This window comes from Nicotiana tabacum, chromosome 13 (assembly GCF_000715075.1).
Source record: "Nicotiana tabacum cultivar K326 chromosome 13, ASM71507v2, whole genome shotgun sequence".
Taxonomy (NCBI): Eukaryota; Viridiplantae; Streptophyta; class Magnoliopsida; order Solanales; family Solanaceae; genus Nicotiana; species Nicotiana tabacum.
The window spans coordinates 104,763,239-104,785,919 of NC_134092.1; the positions used below are offsets into that span (position 1 = coordinate 104,763,239).

The 22,681-nt window shown below is 41.7% G+C and overlaps 1 protein-coding gene across 1 annotated transcript; it reads right to left on the bottom strand.

Moving 5' to 3' along the window:
- Positions 1–1,767: 1,767 nt before the first annotated feature.
- LOC142168283 (uncharacterized) lies at positions 1,768–20,895 on the bottom strand. Its single transcript, XM_075228945.1, has 3 exons — positions 20,683–20,895; positions 2,281–2,473; positions 1,768–2,186 (listed from the first exon to the last, which is right to left on the bottom strand). Exons 1-3 carry the CDS (start codon positions 20,893–20,895, stop codon positions 1,768–1,770), a joined length of 825 nt encoding a protein of 274 aa, XP_075085046.1.
- Between the last annotated feature and the right edge of the window lie 1,786 nt (positions 20,896–22,681).

Below are 22,681 nucleotides of genomic sequence, written 5' to 3' on the forward strand. Positions count from 1 at the left end.
ACATAAGACATTTTCAGGGCACTCTGGTATTGTTGGGTAGTAGCTGTTTATATATCAAGCTAGTGATGCTTTCCTTTGTTGACCCATCATTTTGTATTAGCTTTAGATCCTCTCTAGCTTCCATTATCTTTCTTATGATCCAACAGGCTTGTTTAGGAATGCATGCATCCTGAATTTGCTGAGCTCTTATATAGTATGCATGTACCCATCTAATCCATAACTTGTCTTGTTTGTGAGCAAAGTCCCAACATATTTTTGTCACAGCAGCTTTGTTCCACAATTTGATGTTGATTAGGTTTTATCCTCCTATAGACTTTGGAGAGCATACTCTTTCTCATGCTACCAGTGCTTTCTTTGTGATTGTGTTAGTCCCAGACCAGACAAAGCTCTTACATTAAGCCTCTATAAGTGACAGAATTTTTGAAGGTATTAGGAATAATTTAGCCCAATATGCCTGCACCCCAAATATAATTGATTGTACCAACTGAACCCAGCCTGCATAAAAGAGTATTTTGGCAGTCCAGGATGTGATTCTAGCTGTTATCTTGTCAACAAGTGGCTATCACTGGATAAGGTTCAGATTTTTTTGTTGATAGTGACACACCAAGGTACTTAAAAGGGAGGTCTCCTTGGTTGAATCCCAACTTAGCTAAGATTGTTTCTTTCTCCTGTTGTTGAACCCCTCCAAAATACTCATAGCTCTTCCCCATATTAGCCTGAAGACCAGAAGTTGCAGAAAAGTAAAGGAAGCACTGCTGCATTGCTACTACTGATGCTAGGTCTCCTCTAGTGAACATAAGTAGATCATCTACAAAACTGAGATGAGTGATTCCAGTTTAGCACATCTAGGATGATATTTAAAAGCTTTTACTTCTTTGAGTTCATTAAGGCATCTACTAAGGTACTCCATAGCCATAGCAAAGAGAAAATGGGACATTGGATCCCCTTGCCTAACGCCCCTTGCAGCATTAAAAGGTATGGTTGGTTCCCCATTTATCACAATGGTATAGTTCACTGTATGCACACATTCCATTATCCATGGAATAAATTGAGATGGGAAACCTAATTCAAACATGACCTATTCCAGAAAAGGTCATTCAACAAAGTCATATGCCTTTTGAAGATCAATTTTGATCATGCACCTAGGTGATACTTGCTTCCTGAAATAGGACTTCATTAGTTCATGGGCAAGTATGATATTATCAGCAATCTTCCTTCCTGGTATGAAGTCTGCCTGTGCTTGACAAATGATATTTGCAATCATTGGTTGTATTCTAAATACCAATATATTTGCTATAATCTTATATAGGACAGAACAACATGTTATTGGACTGTGCTCCTTTATTGTGTCAGGGTGATCAGTCTTTGGCACTAATGTAATGGCAGTAAAATTGACTGCCTTATACATTTTTCCAGTACTCAAGAGGTCTTTGACTGCCTCCACAATATCTCCCTTCACTATTTGCAGGCGTTTTTGAAGAAGTTGGAGTTATAACCATCTACACCTGGGGACTTCTCATCTCGTATTGAATTCAATGCTTTGAATACCTCTTGTTCAGTGACCTCTGTACATAAGATAAATTTTTGTTGGTGGGATAGGGTAGGGCCTTTCCTCATGGTGTACTTGTTGATTGCTGGCAATACTTTTGCTGTAGATCCCATAAGACCTTTGTAGAAAGCTACAATCTCTTCTTTGATGCTTTGAGAGTCTATGAGTTTAGTGCCAAAAATTGAAGTTAACTCAATAATATACTTTCTTTGAACCCTTTATTTGACAATAGTTGAGAAGTATTTTGTATTAGCATCCCCTAGTCTTATCCAGTGTGCCTTGGATTTCTGATGCAATGCTTTCTCCTCAATCATAGACCATTTTTCCAAGTTGTGTAGCTGTTGTCTCTCCATTTCCACTAATTCATCAGAATATTTGTTACTGATATTTTCCTGAGTATTAATCAATTCATCTCTAGTCTTCTTAATCTTATGAGATATAAACTTGAACTCCTCATTGTTCAGCTGCTTTAACAGGGGCCTCAGGGTTTTTAGCTTTAGCCAGATATCTTTCATCTTGTTGTCAGCCATATTATTCTTCCATATTTGTTCTACCAGTTGTAAGAAGCTATCATGGTTAGCCCACACATTAAAAATTTTGAATGGTACCTTAATGTTGTGCTTTAGATGAGCCATAACTAGTACCATTGGAGAGTGATCTGATATGAGGGGAACATCATATACTACAGGTAAGTGTCCCCATTGCATCATCCACTCATGTATAATATTCACCTTTCCATTGGAGTTTATTGAGCATTAAGCCTTGCATACAATCAACATAGTCTTTAGTCTCTGCATAGGTCACTGGATACCCAAACATTCTGTCTTGTGGTAACATTACTGCATTGAAGTCACCAGTAACTATCCATGGTATGCTTATACCATGTGCCACCTCTTTCAAGTTCCCCCATAAGGTTGTCCTTTGCTATATTGTATTGTAACCATATACAACAATTAGTAAGCAATTCATAGTACCTGTATGACTTTTAACATGACAGTGTATTAGTTGAGCTTCAGTTCTGAGCATTTGCACTGCATAATAATTTGGATCCCAGCTTACCTAAATCCTCCCATTTGTTGCTTCCTGATAGTTTATTAGGTTTTCCCATCTTGGTATTATGTATTGGCTAAGCTTTTGGGCATTATGTTCTTTGACTCTTGTGTCTACCAATCCTGCCAGTTTGACGTTATTATTCTTCATGTAGTTCCTCAGTTCCTTTTGTTTATACTGCTTATTTACTCCTCTAATATTCCAGAATAACCACTTCATAGAGTAAGGTTTGGATCCCTATCCCTATCCAGGAGTATGAATTTATTTTCACTATGCCCCTTTATACTTAGTTCTGACCCATGTTTTGTAGGTGTTGCTCTAAGCTCAGGAAAGTTGTGAAGGTTAAAAGCTGGACTTGCTTTAGTTCCACCCCCAGTATGTTGGATGATAGAATTTCCTTCTGCCTCTGCTGATTGGCATGCATGTGTTCCACTTGTTCTTGAACTTTCTGGTTGTTCTAAGCTTTGTGGCCTTAGTTCACTTTCAGTTATTATCCTCTTCTGTTTAGGATCCTCTTGTTGTCTCTTCTACTGGAGAGATTGTTCTGGTACTACATTTTATTCTGTAGCCGGTACTATCAGGCCCTTGGATCTCCATTCATATGTGACATGTTTGTTATCTCTTTTCCTTTGTTGTTGTGGCACTGGAGGTTTGGTCTGGTCTGGTCTGGAAACTATGACCAATGATATGACATTTATCACAAAACATGGGCTTCCAATCATTTCACGCCCAACCTGGGGGCGAGATCGGCACCTGGTGCCTCACTTAACATAGTGTAACAACTTGCAACTGAGGGACTCTGAACATACAATATCATACTTTGTCCATAGGCCACATTACAAGATAATTTGCGAAGAAAAATATAAAACAGAATGAAAACTAGCTTTGACTAAACATCAATATATAGTTGGGCCGACAAGGCCGTCATAACTACCACAACTGAAAAACCAACAAAATATGCATACAAAGACTACAAGCTCAACATGCTGCACTAACTGACATGATATGTCTACAAGCCTCTACTGGTGGATGTACTGTGATCGGAGCAGGGCCCTGACCTACCCATAACATATATACACAATATGTACAAAAAACCCTAGACCCGACAACTCCGAAGACATGGAGCTTACCGATCAGGTTGAACTCGGAAAACACCTACTGAGGAGGTCTACCCGTCTGTCTATCTAAACCTGCACGCATGAAAGGCAGCATCCCCAGAAAAGGGACATCAGTACGAAATAATGTACAGAGTATGTAAAGCAATAAAATAATTGAAAGCTGAAACTGAACTGATAATATAATAATTGAAAGTAACTGGGAGTCAAAGATGATCTAGAGATATACTTACCTGCTGATACTGACTCAACTTTCTCAATATAGTAAGTAAAATAAATGTCTGGCCCTATAAGGCTTGATACATGTAATTGCTCGGTCATAGTAGGCTCGCTCATAGGCGCTCGGCCATACTAGGCTACGTATCTCGGCCATTCTAGGCTCGCTCATAGGCGCTCGGCCACGGTAGGCTCGGTATATAACTTATCATCTGATAAGAGGTTGCCCAATAGGGTCCTTCCCATTGATTATAACTTGATGTGGTAAGAGTACGATTATAGCTCGATGGTGGTGAAAGTACTGTAATACTGTATATATATAGACCCTCTGCTCTCTTGACTGGAAGAAAACAATACTTAACTGAATATAAAGTTCCGATAAGGGAGAATACTGTAACTTATGAGACTAGGATAATGTAAATAAGTTCAAGAATACAAACTTCTCTTTATGCCTCGTTATCAAACTTATGTAGTTACGAGATCATGCCAAAATGAAGAAAGGTTTAGCCTTAACATTCCTTATCACAATCTTTCCAATCACCAATTTGAACTCACCTCTTCGCACCTTAATCTACAACAATTATAATAATACTATCATTAAGTTAGGAAGGGTACAACTATACGCATAACGAACGACAAGCTTATTTTGTATTAAATCGGGCAGCATCTCCCCTATAATCCTTAGTTCCTCCAAATTCAAGATAACACCAACAACACAAGAATACAACAATATCAACATATATACATTATTTTCCAACCTTATATACACCATAAAATACTACAAAACAACCCAACACACTCCAATCTCTTCATATACAAAACGACCACCGTAGTAGTGTCAAACAACCCGAAAATGTTACGACGAACGACCAGCACACCACCCTGAATTTATGTGGTGTTTCTCCACACCATTCCTCCTCCAAAACTCCATAAAATAGTAGTAAAATATGCAATCCAACAATAACACAAAACAGTCCACAAAACAGTCCGTTGCAAGTGAATAACTCGAACTCATGGCTTCCTATCACCGTCCCGTGAGTTCTTACAATTATAGAACGATTTTCCATACATCTCCAGCAGAAAAAATGGATAAAAGAGAGTAGTAAACTTACCTTATTTGTTGAATAACTCATCTCCTATATTGGTTCTTCAAACTCTACGATTTACTTCCAACTAGAACTTGAAAAGGAGAGAAATTCAATTAGGGTTTATGTATAATTTTTGGGAGGATGTTTGCAGGGGTTTAGGTCTGGTTATTGTTCCCTCTTTTCAGTATATTATATGAACGAAATAGGCCTTTAAAATGTCTCTTTGGACGACCCGAACTGGCCCGTTTTCGGACTCTTATTTAAGCAAGTAGGTGAGTCACCTACTTGTCACCTAGCAACTTGCGCAGTGTCGCAAAAATACATATATCTCTCTACTTCAATGTTGTATTAATAAACAGTTTAATAAGTTAGAAAATAGACTCATAGATATTCAATTTGATGGGTGGAACACCCCGTAACTCTAAGTATATTGGGAGAAAATCGCAGTTACATTTGACCCAAATTTCAGTAAAACTTATGAACGTAACTTGTGATGACTTTCATCGACTTTTGTTCCACAACTCGCTTGACTTTAAAATATAACACACGACTATCATACGACTAACATAACTCATAACATAACCTCCTTATCATGTTAAGCACCCTAGTATCACCCCAAGTACATGTTATAACATTCTCAACTTGTCGACTTTCGACGAAACATTATTTTTTAAATTCCTTTAGCTTCTGAACCTTCCAACCCTCTTTGTACTTGTTGTTCATGATTTTCAATATTTGTAACCTCCGAGGTAACATGATTAACTTACTTTATATACTTTAAAATATGATATCATTTTTAGTCCTACATTAGTTTGCGTACGACACACTTTTACGTACGCAAATATAGGGTGTAACATCATTTCCCCCTTGGGAACATTCGTCCTCGAATGTTTACTCTTAGAGACTTTGGAAAATTTTGCGAGAGTCTCCTTCATACACTAGACTAAAACCAACCTGCACGCAGCTAGAAAACATACTATGCATGCCACACATGGCCAATGTCTATAAATAGCAACACTTTGCCTCACACAGCCGTAAATCATAAATATTGAAAGTTAAAAAAAATAAGAGCTTACCTGATGACCTACTAGCCTGAATAGAGGTGTTCTGTAGCATCCCATCTCGAGCCATATCTTCAGTTTGAAATAGGTGGGGGTATTTAGACTTTATTTCTTCCTCTGCTTCCCACGTCATCTCTTCCATGTTCTTGCTTCTCCATAAAACTTTCACGGAGGCTACCTCCTTATTTTGTAGCTTGCAGATTTATCTGTCTAGGATGGCAACTGGAACTTCCTCATATGACAAGTCATCTGTAATCTGTACATCATCAGTGGGCACCACTCGGGTAGGATCTCCAATGCACTTTCGTAGCATAGATACGTAAAAGACCGGATGGACTGACTCCAATTCTGAGGGAAATTCTAACTCATAAGCTACTTGGCCCTCTCTCCGAATAATCCTATAAGGCCCAATATACCGTGGGCTAAGCTTTCCTTTCTTGCCAAACCTCATCATGCCCTCAATAGGCGACACCTTTAAGAACACCTAGGCATCAACCCCGAACTCTAAGTCTCATCGCCGTACATCAAAATATGACTTCTGACGACTCTAGGCTGCCAACAGTTGCTCATGGATAAGCTTTACCTTCTCTACGGCCTGCTAAATCACGTCTGGCCCATGTAACCCAGATTCTCCAACATCAAACCACCCTATAGGAGATCTGCACTTACGCATATACAAAGCCTCGTACGGAGCCATCTGGATACTGGAGTGGTAACTGTTATTATATGCAAACTCGATAAGAGGTAGATGTTTATCCCAACTTCTTTTAAAATCCAACACACATGCTCGTAACATATCCTCGAGCGTCTGAATTGTGCGCTCGGCTTGTCTGTTAGTCTGTGGATGAAAAGTTGTGCTGAGATTCACCTGAGTCCCTAGACCTCTCTGAAATGACCTCCAGAAATGTGCTGTAAACTGGGCCCCACGGTCAGATATAATAGACACTAGTACTCCGTGTAGCCACACTATCTCCTTAATATATAACTTCGCATAATCTTCGGCTGTATATGTAGATCTGACCAGTAGGAAATGGGCTGATTTCGTGAGCCTATCGACTATCAACCATATAGAATCAAACTTACGATGAGAACGAGGCAAACCTATGACAAAGTCCATGTTTACCACCTCCCATTTCCACGTCGGGATCTCTATAGCCTGCATTAGCCCTCCAGGCTTCTGGTGCTCTACCTTCACCTGCTGGCAACTAGGACACTGGGCGACAAACTCAGCAATGTTCTTCTTCATATCGTTCCACCAGTACACATTCTTAATGTTATGATACATCTTCGTCGACCCTGGATGAATGGAGTACCACGAATAATGTGCCTCTGACATAATCTTGTCTCGTAGCCCTGCTACATCTGGAACACACAGACGACCCCTATATCTAAGAGAACCCCATCTCCTTTGAGCTCTAACAACGGCTTCTTCTGCTGCGGAACTCGCTCTCTCAACTCGACTAACTCTGGGTCCTCGTTCTGCCTTTCCTTGACTTCATCTATGAGAGATAATTTTGCAGTGTTTTGGAGTAAAACTCCATCATCGTCAGAATCTACTAACTTGTCACACCCCGAACCTGGGAGTGAGACCGGCACTCGGTTGCTCACCTAACCTAGCGTACCAAATTGTGACTAAGGGACTCTGAACAAATAATTTTATAATTTGGCCATGGGGCCACCTTGCAAGACAATTTGCGAAGCAAAATATAAAACTGAATGGAAACTAGCGCTGACTAAACATCAATATAAAGCTTGGCCGACAAGGCCGTCATAACTACTACAACTGACACCAAAATATACATACCAGGCCTACAAGCCCAACATACTGCACTAACCAACAGGATATGTCTACAAGCCTCTACTAATGGATATATTGTGATCGGAACAAGGCTCGACCTACCCATAACATATATACATATATACAGAGCATGTACACAAAAATATAGACCCGATAACTCCGAAGAACATGGAGCTTACTGATCAGGCTGAATTCTGGAAACACCTACTGAGGAGGTCTACCCGTCTGTCTATCTGAACCTGCATGCATGAAATGCAGCATCCCCAGAAAAGGGACGTCAGTACGAAATAATATACCGAGTATGTAAGGAAATAACATAACTGAAAACTGAAACTGAACTGATAATATAATAACTAGAAGTAACTGGGAGTCAAAGATGATCTGGAGATATACTTACATGCTGATACTGACTCAACTCCTTCAATATAGTAAGTAAAATAAATGCCCGGCCCTATAAGGCTCGGTACATGTAACTGCTCGGTCGTAGTAGGCTCGCTCATAGGCGCTCGGCCATACTAGGCTCTATATCTCGGCCATCCTGGGCTCTCTCATAGGCGCTCGACCACAGTAGGCTCGGTAAATATAACTTACCATCTGATCAGAGGTTGCCCAATAGGGGCATGCCTATCGATTATAGCTCGATGGTGGTGAAAATACTGTAATACTATATAGATATATAGACCCTCTGCTCACTTGACTGGAAGAAAATAATACTTAACTGAATATAAAGTCCCAATAAGGGAGAATACTATAACTTCTGCGACTAGGATAATGTTAATAAATTCATGAATACGAACTTCTCTTTATGCCTCGTTATCAAACATATGTAGTTACGGGATCATGCCAAAATGAAGGAAGGGCTTAGCCTTAACATACCTTATCACAATATTTCCAATCACCAAGTTGAACTCGCCTCTTCTCACCTTAATCTACAACAACGATAATAATACTATCATTAAGTTACGAAAGGTACAACTATCGCACAATAAACGACATGCTTATTTTGTATTAAAACGGACAACATCTCCCCTATAATCCTTACTTCCTCCAAATTCAAGATAACACCAACAACACCAAAAACAACAATAACAACATATATACATTATTTTCCAACCTTATGTACACCACACAATACTACAAAACAGCCTAACACACCCCAATCCCTTCATACACAAAACGACCACCATAGTAGTGTCAACAACCCGAAAATGTTACGACGAACGACCAGCCCAACATCCTTCATTTATGTGGTGTTTCTCCACACCCTTACTCCTACAAAACTCCACAAAATAATAGTAAATCACACAGCCCAACAGCAACACCAAACAGTCCACAAAACAATCCACAAAATAGTCCACTACAAGTGAATAACTCAAACTCACGGCTTCCGATCACCGTCTCGCGAGTTCTTACAAATATAGAATAACTTACTATGCATATATAGTAGTAAAGAATGGATGCAAGAGAGCAGTAAACTTACCTTATTTGTTGGATAACTCAGCTCCTATCTTGGTTCATCAAACTCTAGAATTTACCTCCAATTAGAACTTGAAAGGGAGAGAAAATCAATTGGGGTTTGTGGGAAATTTTTGAGAGGATTTTTGTAGAGATTAAGTTTTGTTATTTTGACCTATTATCATCCTAATATATGAAGGGGATAGGCCTTTAAAAAGGCCTCTTTGAACGACCCTAGCTGGCCCAGTTTTGGACGACCCGAACTGGCCCAGTTTTGGATTCTCGTTTAAGCAAGTAGGTGGCAGTCTGTGCAGTCTAGCAAAAATGCCCATATATCTCTACTCCGATATCTTATTGAAAAACGGTTTACTTCGTTGGAAAATAGACTCATAGATCTTTAATTTGATGGGTGGAACACCCCATAACCCTGAGTATATTTGGAGAAAATGTCAGTTATATTGGCCCAAAGTTTCAGTAAAACTTAAGAATGTAACTTGTGATGACTTTCATCGACTTTTGTTCCACCACTCGCTTGACTTCAAAACATAACACACGACTATCATACGAATAACATAACTCATAACATAACCTCCTTATCATGTTAAACACACTGGTCTCACCCCAAAAGTACATGCTATAACATTCCCAACTTGTCGGCTTTCGACGAAACATTATTTTCTTCAATTCCTTTAGCTTCTGAACCTTCCAACCCTCTCTGTACTTGTTGTTCATGATCTTCAATATTTGTAACTTTCGAGATAACATGATTAACTTGATTTATATATATTCAAAGATGATCTCATTTTTGGGTCCTACATTAGTTTGCTCACGACGCAATTTTACGTACAAAAATATAGGGTGTAACATCATCCCCCCCTTGGGAACATTCGTCCTCGAATACTTTTAGAGACTTTGGAAATATTTTGACAGAGTTTCCTCCGTACACTAGACTATAACCAACCTGCATGCAGCTAGAAAATATACTATGCATGCCACACATGGCCAATGTCTATAAATAACAACACTTTTCCTCAAACAGTCGTAAATCATAAATACTGAAAGTCAAGAAATAAGAGCTTACCTGATGATCTACTAGCCTGAATAGAGTTATGCTGTAGCATCCCATCTCGAGCCATATCTTCAGTTTGAAATAGGTGGGGGTATTTATACTTCATTTCTTCCTCCGCTTCCCATGTCATCTCTTCCACATTCTTACTTCTCCATAAAACCTTCACGGAGGCTAGCTCCTTATTTCGTAGCTTGCGGATTTGTCGGTCTAGGATGGCAACTGGAATTTTCTCGTATGACAAGTCCTCTGTAATCTGTACATCATCTGTGGGCACCACTCTGGTAGGATCGCCAATGCACTTCCGTAGCATATATACGTGAAAAATCGAATGGACTGACTCCAATTCTGAGGGCAATTCTAACTCATAAGCTACTTGGCCCACTCTCCGAATAATCCTATAAGGCCCAATATACCGTGGGCTAAGCTTGCCTTTTTTGCCAAACCTCATCACGCCCTTCATAGGGGATACCTTTAAGAATACCCAGTCATTAACCTCAAACTCTAAGTCTCATCGCCGCATATCAGAATATGACTTTTGGCGACTCTGAGCTGTCAACAGTCGCTCCTGGATAAGCTTTATTTTCTTTACGGCCTACTGAACTAGGTCTGGCCCATGTAACCCAGATTCTCCAACATCAAACCACCCTATAGGAGATCTGCACTTATGCCCATACAAAGCCTCGTAAGGATCCATCCGGATACTGGAGTGGTAACTGTTATTATATGCAAACTCGACAAGAGGTAGATGTTCATCCCAACTTCTTTTAAAATCCAACACACATGCTCGTAACATATCCTCGAGTGTCTGAATTGTGCGCTCGACTTGTCCATCAGTCTGTGGATGAAAAGTTGTGCTGAGATTCACCTGAGTCCCTAGACCTCTCTGAAATGACCTCCAAAAATGTGTTGTAAACTGGGCACCACGGTCAGATATAATAGATATTGTTACTCCATGTAGCCGCACCATCTCCTTAATATATAACTTTGCATAATCTTCTGCTGTATATGTAGATCTGACCGGTAGGAAATGAGCTGATTTTATGAGTCAATCGACTATCACCCATATAGAATCGAACTTACGATGAAAACGAGGTAAACCCTTGACAAAGTCCATGTTTATCGCCTCCCATTTCCATGTCGGGATCTCACATTTAGAAAACTTACCATACAACTTACGATCATGGAGGGTTTGGAGTACCGCTCGCAAGTGGTCCACATGCTCATCCTCTAAATTTGAATAGACCATAATATCATCAATAAATACTATCACGAACAGATCTAAAAATGGTCGGAATAGGCTATTCATCAAGTCCATAAATACGGCGGGTGCATTCGTCAACCCGAAGGACATGACAAAGAACTCGAAGTGGCCATATCGGGTCCTGAAGGTTGACTTCAGAATATCTTTCTCTCGAACTCTGACCTGGTGGTATCCCGACCTCAAATCTATCTTTGAAAAGAATCTAGCCCCCTGCAACTGATCAAACAAGTCATCGATATTTGGAAGTGGATATTTATTCTTAATAGTTACCTTGTTCAGCTGCCTATAATTGATACACATCCTCAACAAGCCATCTTTCTTCCGCACAAACAGTACTGGTGCACCCCAAGGTGAGGTACTAGGTCTGATGAAATCTTTCTCTAGCAAATCTTTTAACTTCTCCTTCAACTCCTTCAATTCGGCAGGTGCCATTCTATACGGAGGGATGGATATTGGTTGAGTTCCCGGAAGCAAATCAATGCTAAAATCAATCTCTCGCTCTGGAGGAATACCTGGAAGCTCATCTGGAAACACATCTGTGTACTCTTTGACTACTGGAATAGACTGAAGTGTAGGTATCTCTGCCTCTGCATCTCTAACTCGCACAATATGATAAATGTACCCATTTGCGATCATTTTCCTCGCCTTCAGATAGGATATAAACCTACCTCTAGGTGTCGTTGTATTACCTACCCATTCAAGGACTGGCTCACCTGGAAAATGAAATCTTGCTGCCTCTGCTCGGTAATTAACTATGGCATATCAAGCTGCCAACCAGCCCATGCCCATGATAGCATCAAAATCCATCATCTCTAGCTAAACTAGATCAGCTGAGGTCCGACGATTACAAACTATCACCGTACAACCTCGGTAAACCCATCTAGCAATAATCGGTTCTCCGACCGGTGTAGATACCACAAAAGGATCACATAGTATTTCAGGCATTATACTAAACTTCCCCGCGACAAATGGGGTAATATACAATAAAGTAGATCCTGGGTCTATCAAGGCATAAGCATCGTGAGAGCAAATGGTCAATATACCTGTCACAACGTCTGGTGAAGACTTCTGGTCCTGTCGACCCGCTAAAGCATAGATACGGTTCTGGTTACCACCTGAACTGGAACCTCTACCTCTGCCTCGACCTCTACCAGCTGAAGACTTAGACTCGTGCCCTGAAGGATGCATGAACATAGATGATCCTGTTGCTGAACTCGCTGGTTGTGCCATACCTCCAGAATCTCTCTTTGGGCAATCTCGCATCATATGCCCCGAACGCCCACATGTATAACAAGCATCGGAACCTGCTCGGCATTGTCCCAAGTGTCCTATACCACAGATGTCACACCGCGGTGGAAATGACCATGTCTTCCCTGAACCTCGCTGTCGTTGCAAACCCGACGCCCGTGAGCTCTCACCTGGTCCTGACTGAGTATAGCGGTCATAATTGTAACCCTGTAACTGAGGTGGTGGAGGCCTAGGTGGCCGTCTGAAGTACTGGGGACTATATCTACCATGATACTGCTCCTGAGACCTAGCAAATCTCATCCTCTTATGTTGCCCTTGCTCAGCCCTTTCTGTACCCTACTGCCGACGCCTACCCTTTTCTATATTCTGGGCGAATGCCTGAATCTGGGAGATATCCATACTATCCTGCAATGCAGCGGTGGCACATGCCTTGGTTAATTCTGGGGCTAACCCTGCTATAAACCTGTGAATCCTGTCCCGCATAGTAGCAACTATGGATGGTGCATATCTGGCCAATGAGTCAAAACGGAGACTATACTCTCGAACACTCATATTACCCTGCTTGAGGGCTAGAAACTGATCGACTCGAGCCTGTCGGATCTCCCATGGTAAGTACTGGTCAAGGAAGGCATCTGAAAAATTCTCCCAAATAGCTGGAGGTGCATCACGTCCCCTGGACCTCTCCCATCCCTCGTACCAAAGGATGGCTATATCTCGGAGTCGAAAAGCTGCTAGCTTAACTGCTTCTTTCTCCATGGAATGCATAACCCGAAAGATCATGTGAAGCTGATCTATGAAATCCTATGGGTCCTCCCTATGATCTATCCCCGTGTACTCTGGGGGACTCAAAGCAATAAAATCTCAGACCCTTGAACTCCCAGACCCCTCAGAAGATCCTGCACTAGCTGATGCCCTAGCCTCTTGCTGGGTAGCTACCAATTATGTCAGCAAATGCACCGCACTCCTCAAGTCTGGATCTGATGGAAGTGGATGGGGAACTGGATGTGCGGTATCCCTAGGAATATCCTTAGGTGGTGGAGGAGCTGGTAATGGCTGAGTAGGGGTCTCGCCCTGGGCCTCAAACTGGGCCTCATCTACTGGGGGTACCCTGATGGTCCCTTCACCCACTGCTGTGTCTCTCCTCTAACTAGCCGTAGTCTTCCTAGTCACCATCATCTGTGTATGCAAATACCAACATATAAGTTTCACTCAAATTTTCTATAACTCAGTTCTACAACACGATTTAGATCTGAAAGAAGGGTAACCAACTCCTAAATGCCCTGTAGTTCCATGCTTATATAATGTGGTGCAAAACACATTTATAAACAAGACCCTACTAGACACGGCTTGTAGATTCCCTAGGACAGAATTGCTATGATACCAAGTTTGTCACGCCCAACTTGGGGGCGAGATCGGTACCTGGTGCCTCACCCACTGATAGGGAGAGGATCATGAGGTTCATTGATGGCCTCACGTATCAGCTGTGTTTGCTTATGACTAGGGAGAGGGTATCGAGTGCTACTTTTGACAAGGTGGTTGACATTGCTCGGCAGATAGAGCTGGTCCGTAGCCAGGAGTGTGGCGAGATGGAGGCCAAGAAGCCTCGAGGTTTGGGCGGTTTCGATGGTGTTCTTTCTGGGGGTAGTTCTACCACAACATGGGTCATCCTTATAGGCCCGATCAAATGACTTGTCCAGCTCATCGTGGCGCATCAGCTATCCACGGTTCTTACAGTGCTCATTCAGGCCAGTCTTCATTCAGTGCACTACCAGCGTAGAGTTCTCACCATGCCTCTTTTGCTCAGGCTTCTACAGGTAGTTCCTCGGGTTATCCGGAGTAGCAGTTCCGTCATAGGAAGGGTTGCTTCGAGTACGAAGACTTTGGTCATATCAAGAGAGATTACCCTAGGTTGTTGAGTGGGGCTCCAGTACAGAGTTCTCGGTCGATGGTACCAGCACCAGCAGTTATGCCACCTACTTAGCCAACTCGGGGTAGGGCCTAAGCAGCTAGAGGTCGCCCTAGAGAGAGGGGCCGAGCAGGGGGCGGTCAGGCCCGATTCTATGTTATCCCTGCCTGACCAGATGTTGTTGCCTCCGATGCTATGATCACATGTATTGTTTCAGTATGCCACAGGTATGCCTCTGCATTATTTGACCCTGGTTCCACTTATTCATATATATCATCATATTTTACTCATTATCTAGATATGCCTAGTGAGTCCTTAGTTTCATCTGTTCGTGTATCTATGCTAGTAGGTGATACTATTGTTGTGGACCGTGTATATCGGTCGTGTGTAGTGACTATTAGGGGATTGGAGACTAGATCTAATCTCTTATTGCTTAGTATGGTGGACTTAGATATGATCTTGGGTATGGATTGGTTGTCTCCATGTCATACCGTTCTAGATTGTCATGCTAAGACCGTGACATTGGCGATGTCGGGGTTGCCAAGGATCGATTGGAGAGATTCTCTAGACTATGTTCCCATTAGAGTGATTTCATATTTGAAGGTCAAGCGGATAGTTGGGAAGGGTTGTTTATCTTATTTGGCCTTTGTGAGGGATGTTGGAGTTGATACTCCTGCTATTGATTCTGTCTTAGTGGTGCGAGATTTTCCGGATGTGTTTCCTGCAGACCTTCCGAGCATGTCGCTCGGCAAGGATATTGATTTTTGTATCGACTTGGCGTCGGACACTCGGCCCATTTCTATTCCACCGTATCGTATGGCACCGACTTAGTTGAAGAAATGGAAGGAGCAGCTTCAGGAACTCCTTGATAAGGGGTTTATTAGGCCTAGTATGTCTCCTTGGGGTGCTCCTGACTTGTTTGTAAAGAATAAGGATGGTTCTATGCTAATGTGTATTGATTATCACCAGTTGAACAAGGTTACAGTGAAGAACATGTATCCATTGCCACGTATTGATGACCTATTTGATCAGCTTCAGGGTGCCAGGGTGTTCTCTAAGATCGACTTGTGTTCAGGCTATCATCAGTTGAAGATTCGGGAGCCAGATATCCCGAAGACTGCTTTCAGGACTCGGTATGGTCATTACAAGTTCCTTGTGATGTGTTTTGGGCTGACCAATGCCCCAGCAATATTCATGCACTTGATGAATAGTGTATTTCAGCCATATCTTGACTCCTTCATCATTGTGTTTATTGATGACATTCCGGTGTACTCTCGGAGCCAGGAGGATCATGAGCAGCACCCGAGGACTGTGCTCTAGACCTTGAGAGAAGAGAAGTTGTATGCAAAATTTTTGAAGTGTGATTTATGGCTAGATTCAGTTGAATTTTTGGGCCATGTGGTGTCGAGTGAGGGGATCAAGGTAGATCCGAAGAAGATTAAAGTGGTGTAGAGTCGGCCCAAACCATCCTCAGCTATAGAGATCCGGAGTTTTCTTGGCTTGGCGGGGTATTACCGTCGATTTGTAGAGAGTTTCTCATCTGTTGCAGCACCTATGACCAGACTGACCCAGAAGGGTGCTCCATTTAGGTGGACCTAGGATTGTGAGGAGTGCTTCCAAAAGATCAAGACTGCTTTGACTACAACCCTAGTGTTGGTGTTGCTTACTGGTTCGAGGTCCTATATGACATATTGTAATGTGTCGCGCATTGGTCTCGGCACGGTGTTGATGCAGGATGGTAGGGTGATTGCCTACGCGTCTAGACAGCTGAAGGTACACGAGAAGAACTATCCTGTCCATGACCTCGAGTTAGCAGCTATTATTTATGCCTTGAAGATCTGGCGACACTATTTGTATGGTGTCCCTTGTGAGGTTTTCATCGATCACCAGAGTCTACAACATCTATTTAAACAGAAGGATCTTAACTTGCAGCAGTGGAGATGGTTGGAGCTGCTTAAGGATTATGACATCACCATCCTTTATCATCCCGGAAAGGTGAATGTGGTAGCCGATGCCTTGAGTCGCAAGGTGGAGAGTTTGGGGAGTTTAGCATATCTACCAGTAGCAGATAGGCCTTTAGCCTTAGATGTTCAGGCCTTGGACAACCAGTTTGTCAGATTGGATGTTTCCTAGCCGAGCAACATTTTGGCTTGTGTGGTTTCTCGGTCTTCTTTATATGATCGCATAAAAGAGTGCCAGTATGATGACCCTCATTTTCTTGTCCTTAAGGACACGGTGATGCCAGAGATGTTACTATTGGGGATGATCGAGTATTGAGGATGCAAGGTCGGATTTGTTTGCTTAATGTGGATGGGCTACGTGAGTTGATTCTTGAGGAGGCCCACAATTCGCGGTATTCCATTCATCCGGGTGCCGCGAATATGTACTAGGACTTGAGGCATCATTATTGGTGGAAAAGAATGAAGAAGGATATAATGGGGTTTGTAGCTCAGTGCCTCAACTGTCAGCAGGTAAAATATGAGCATCACAGACCGGGAAGATTGCTTCAGAGGTTAGAGATTCCAGAGTGGAAATGGGAGAGAATCACCATGGATTTTATAGTTGGGCTTTCACGGACTTCGAGAAAGTTTGATGCTATTTGGGTGATTGTGGATCGACTGACCAAGTCTGTGCACTTCATTCCAGTTGGGACTACTTATACTTATGAGTGGTTGGCGGAGATTTACATCCGAGAGATTTTTTGCCTCCACGGTGCGCCAGTGTCCATCATTTCAGATTGGGGCACGCTGTTCACATCGCAGTTTTGGAGGGCCGTGCAGCGAGAGTTGGGTACCCAGGTTGAGTTGAGCATAACATTTCACCCTCAGACGGACGGACATTCCGAGCGCACTATTCAGATATTGGAGGATATGCTACGTGCGTATGTCATTGATTTTGGGGTTCATGGGACCAGTTTCTTCCACTCGCGGAGTTTGCTTACAACAACAGTTATCAGTCGAGCATCCAGATGGCCCCGTATGAGGCTTTGTATGGGAGGCAGTGTAGATCTCCGGTGGGTTGGTTTGAGCGCGGTGAGGCTAGGTTATTGGGTACAGAGTTAGTTCAGGATGCTTTGGACAAGGTTAAGATGATTCAGGAGCGGCTTCGCATGGCACAGTCTAGATAGAAGAGTTATGCCGACAGGAAGGTCCGTGATGTTGCTTACATGGTTGGGGAGAAGGTACTGCTCACGGTTTCACCCATGAAGGGTGTTATGAGGTTTGGAAATAAGGGCAAGTTGAGCCCTCAATATATTGGGCCATTTGAGGTACTTCAGAAGATTGGGGAGGTGGCTTACAAGCTTGCCTTGTCACCTAGTTTGTCTAGTGTGCATCCAGTATTTCATGTTTCTATGCTCCGAAAGTATATCGACGATACGTCTTATGTTTTGGATTTTAGCACAATTTAATTGGATGGTGATCTGACTTATGATGTGGAGCCGGTGGCCATTTTGGATCGGCAGGGTCGAAAGTTGAGGTCAAAGGACATAACTTCAGTAAAGGTGCAGTGGAGAGGTTAGCCAGTTGAGGAGGCTACTTGGGAGACCGAACGGGAGATGCGGAGCAGATATCCACACTTATTTGAGACTCCAGGTACGTTTCTAGACCTCGTTCGAGGACGAATGTTTGTTTAAGAGGGGAATAATGTAACGACCCGACCGGTTGTTTTGAGAGTTGTAGCCCCGTTACCCTATTTACTACTCGTTTTGTACTTTATAGCTGTTATATGACTTGACGGGGGTCAGTTCGGGTCCGGTGAGATTTTAGAATGAAATGAGACACTTAGCCTCACGGTTGAAAGCTTAAGTTGAAATGATTGACTGGATGTTGATCTTTAAGTAAATGACCCCGGAACGGAGTTTTGATGGTTATGTTAGCTCCTTTAGGTGATTTTGGACTTAGGAGCATGTCCAGATTATGATTTGGAGGTCCGTAGTGGAATTAGGCTTGAAATGGCGAAAGTTGAATTTTGAAAATGTTTAGCCGAGAGTGGACTTTTCTATATCGGGGTCGGATTCCGATTCCGAACATTGGAGTAGGTCTGTGGTGTCATTTTTCACTTGTGTGCAAAATTTGAGGTCAATCAGACATGATTTGATAGGTTTCGGCATCGTTTGTAGAAATTGGGAGCTTAAAGTTCATTAGGCTTGAATCTATGTGCGATTTGTGTTTTTGATGTTGTTCGAGGTTATTTGAGGGCTCAACTAAGTTCGTATGATGTGTTGGGACTTGATGGTATGTTTGGTTGAGGTCCTGGAGGCCTTGGGTTGATTTCTGATGGTTAACGGATCGAAAATGGGACTTAGTGCATTGCTGAAGTTGGAGCTCTTCTGGTGTGATTGCACCTGCGAGGGATTGGCCGCAGGTACGATGTTGCAGATGCGGATGGTTTTATGTAGAAGTGGAGCTGGGCTGGCCTGGGCAAGGCGCATATGCGAGGGGTTAACCACATTTGTGAGCCCATAGGTGCGAGCGAGGCTCCGCAGATGTAGAGTTGAGGGAGAGGCTTGTTTCCGCAGAAGCGGATTCAAGGTTGCAGAAGCGGTTCTGCAGGTGCGGAACATGGAGCGCATATGCGGGCCTGAGGGATTTAAATGGCTTCCGCAGAAGCAGAGAATTTATCGCAAAAGCGGTTCCGAAGGTGCGGATATATGGCCGCAGTTGTGAAAAGCCTGGGCAAATTATTAAAAATAAGGGTTCGCGATTTTGGCTTCATTTCAAATATTTCAACCATGGTTTGCTAACTAGGCTGCTTATTATGATTTCTGAGAGACTGGAGAGGTTGATGACTGAGTGAGGCCGAGGGCCTGATTGTGAGATACTATACTATAGCACTTGAGTTGTCTGTGTGGATCCAGATATTATACTATGCATGTGAGTTGTCCGTGCAACACGTGAGTTGTCCTTGTGGATCCAGATATTATATTATAGCACGTGAGTTATCCATGCAGCACGTGAGTTGTCTGTGCTGATTATAGTTCTTGGGCTGAAGGAGCCCCTCCGGAGTCTGCACACACCCAAAATAAGCGCAAGTACCTACTGAGAGCCAGTGCCGAGTGTTGAGTAAATGGGAAGGCTGAGTGACTGTGTCCCTGAGAAGATGCATTTGATTTCATTATTGTTGCACTTAGCTGCCATATATCATTGTCTTGAAATTTTTGAAAGATATTACATTCTGTTTCACTTGAACTTGTCATGGAATAACTGTTTGACCTAATTTATCGAACTTGAGAGCATGCCTACTTTCTAATGTTGAAATCATTGTAATTGAACTGTAACTATAAAGTTCGTCACTACTTTTAGTTCTTTATTTAGTCTAGTTACTTACTGAGTTGGTTGTACTCACCCTGCACCTTGTGTGCAGACCCAGGTGCATCCGGTCACGGCGGTTGGTGAGTTGTGGAGTTTGGATTCTCAGAGACTATCGAGGTAGCTGCTTGGCGTTTCGCAGACCTTGTTTCTCCTTCCCTATCTTTCCACTTATTGTATTTAGTTTCAGATTATCATTGACAGTATTTTCCGGACTTGTGATGTATATATGCTTATGTACTCAGTGACACCCCGATGTTGGAAATTTTCGCGTTGTATTTCCATTTTCTGTTAAGTGTTGGAGTTATTTCATAAATGTCGGCTTTTCTAGTACCACGATAGGCGCCATCACGACAGGTTAGGATTTTGGATCGTGACAAGCCTTCGTCATGATAATAAACATCAAGAGTAGCAACTTTAGACAAATTTTGCTCAATATAACAACACATTGCATTATATCCAGGAGTCTCACCAATGATATAAGCTATTAATGCACATCTCCATTTCTATGGTGCTACTTCATCTTCTTCCAATTGCACTACTGGTTAGCCATCCACCAGTTGAGGAGGGATGTATGAAAGAGTCATGTCATTAACAGCTGACCTATTACCTTTAAGCAAATTAGTCCATGTCCCCATCTGCTTTGGATCCTCTGCTCGCTTTTGATTAACTTGTTCTGCATCTTTCACTGTTCCATTGGTTACTATAGCATTTCCTCCCAGTGGGTGTTGTGTAATCTTTGCTGCAATTACTTCTGTTTCCTTTGCCATTTGTGCACCCTCTGCATCCTTGGTCGTTGCAATCCTCTCAATTGACTTAGGATTAGCAATTGGTAGTCCCTCAATTGACCTAGGGTTTGCAATTTAGGGGTTTTCTCCTTCAGAGCTAGGAGATAATTCACCGCTTAATTGTAGTCATTGTGCCACTGTTTTAGGATTTGTTGCAGATCCCATTGCATTAATTCTCTTATCCTCCATTATCTGAATTGGGGTAGTTTCTGCTATCTTAGGTTGAGCTTCCTCTGTTCGCACACGAGCTCCCATTGAGCTCCCAAAAGCAACTAGCGGAACTTTTTTAGGTCTTCCTCATCCTCGTCCTCGTCCTCGTCCTCGTCCCCATCCTCGCCCTCTTGCCATGGACGATTCCGGCGTACAGTTAGCTGACATGCACCGATCGCATGAGAGAGAAGAGAGAGTAACTCTTACCTACTATTTATCCTCGTTATCTTAATTGCTATATCTCTCATTATTTTTTCTCGTTATTTAATTACATATGTTTGTATGGTAGGTGTCTTGTCTTAGCCTCGTCATTCTCTCGTCAGGGTTAGGCTCGACACTTACGGAGTACATTGGTTCGGTTGTATGCATACTACACTTCTGCGCTTTTTTGCAGATTCTAACATTGGACCTAGTGGTATTCAGGGACTGACTAGCTGGTGATTTGAGGAGACTCGAGGTAATGCTGCAATGTCGTCTGCAGGCCTTGAATCACTTTTCTATTAGATCTTCTACTGTTTATTTGTATAAAACAGTATCATTTATCATTTCAGACGTTGTATTTCGTATATTCTTAGAAGCTCATATATTCGATGATATCAGTTCCGGGAGATTATATAGACGAATGTTTGATTGGACTCGTTATGTATTATTGTGTTTTATCCTTTATTATAATATCATGTTGTTTTATATCTAATGTTATTTTTTTTTATTTCTGTTGTGTGTTAGTTTGCCTAGCAACTGATTTTATGTGTCAATCACGATCCCTTGGTCGGAAATTTGGATCGTGACTTTTGGTTTCATGCGGTATAAGAAAGTTTTGTTAACATGGTTATTTGAGTGGAAAGATGTTAGTGCACAAATTTATTTTATAGATGCCAAAGCTAACCAGTAAAAATGTAGGGGTTTGATTCACAGGCAGGAGTTCAACAACAGGTCACAAATTAATTATTAACTATGTGATTTAGTAATAATTATGTATGTAAAAATATGTATTATATATTTGTTTGTTTAGCGTAAAACACCAAGTGCTAATAAGTATTTACATGAACTATAATTTAGTTCAATATTAGAAATATGGGTGAAATAATGAAAAACTTGTTCGAGGAGTATAAAATAATGTAGGTTTTCACTTAAAATATTAACTTCTCTTTTTCCAAGTGAAATTTATGTCAAAATATAATTTCAACATTCAACTAGTCTTATTAACTTTAACTGTAAATAATTGTTTTTCGTTTTAACATCAACCAAATATTATCCAAACACCAATTTTCTAAAGTTTCACTTCACTTTGCAATCTTGGTCCATGAAATCATAGAAAATATGAAAACTCTAGTCTGCCTAATGTTTATTCGACCAATTATAATATACAATTAGTAGATCTGTATTATAAGTACCTTTGCGAAGTTAAAAATAAATAATTCTGTTCTGAGAAATAAAATCAAACAATTTTAAACTATATAAAAACAATATTTTCAAAATTAATAAAAACATTATGTATAGACAGAGTGCTTAAGTTATACTAGTTCTTGTCTTTAGAAAGTTGACTGTGCTAATTCAG

Bases quoted from the DNA above. Each gene is read 5' to 3' on its own strand.
- LOC142168283 (XM_075228945.1), bottom strand. From the start codon at position 20,895: ATGGCAAAGGAAACAGAAGTAATTGCAGCAAAGATTACACAACACCCA. The intron at 2,474-20,682 runs GTGGATGGCTAA...AATACAATATAG, and splicing joins CATACATCCCTCCTCAACTG to CAAAGGACAACCTTATGGGG. The intron at 2,187-2,280 runs GTGAATATTATA...CAATGGTACTAG, and splicing joins CAATAAACTCCAATGGAAAG to TTATGGCTCATCTAAAGCAC.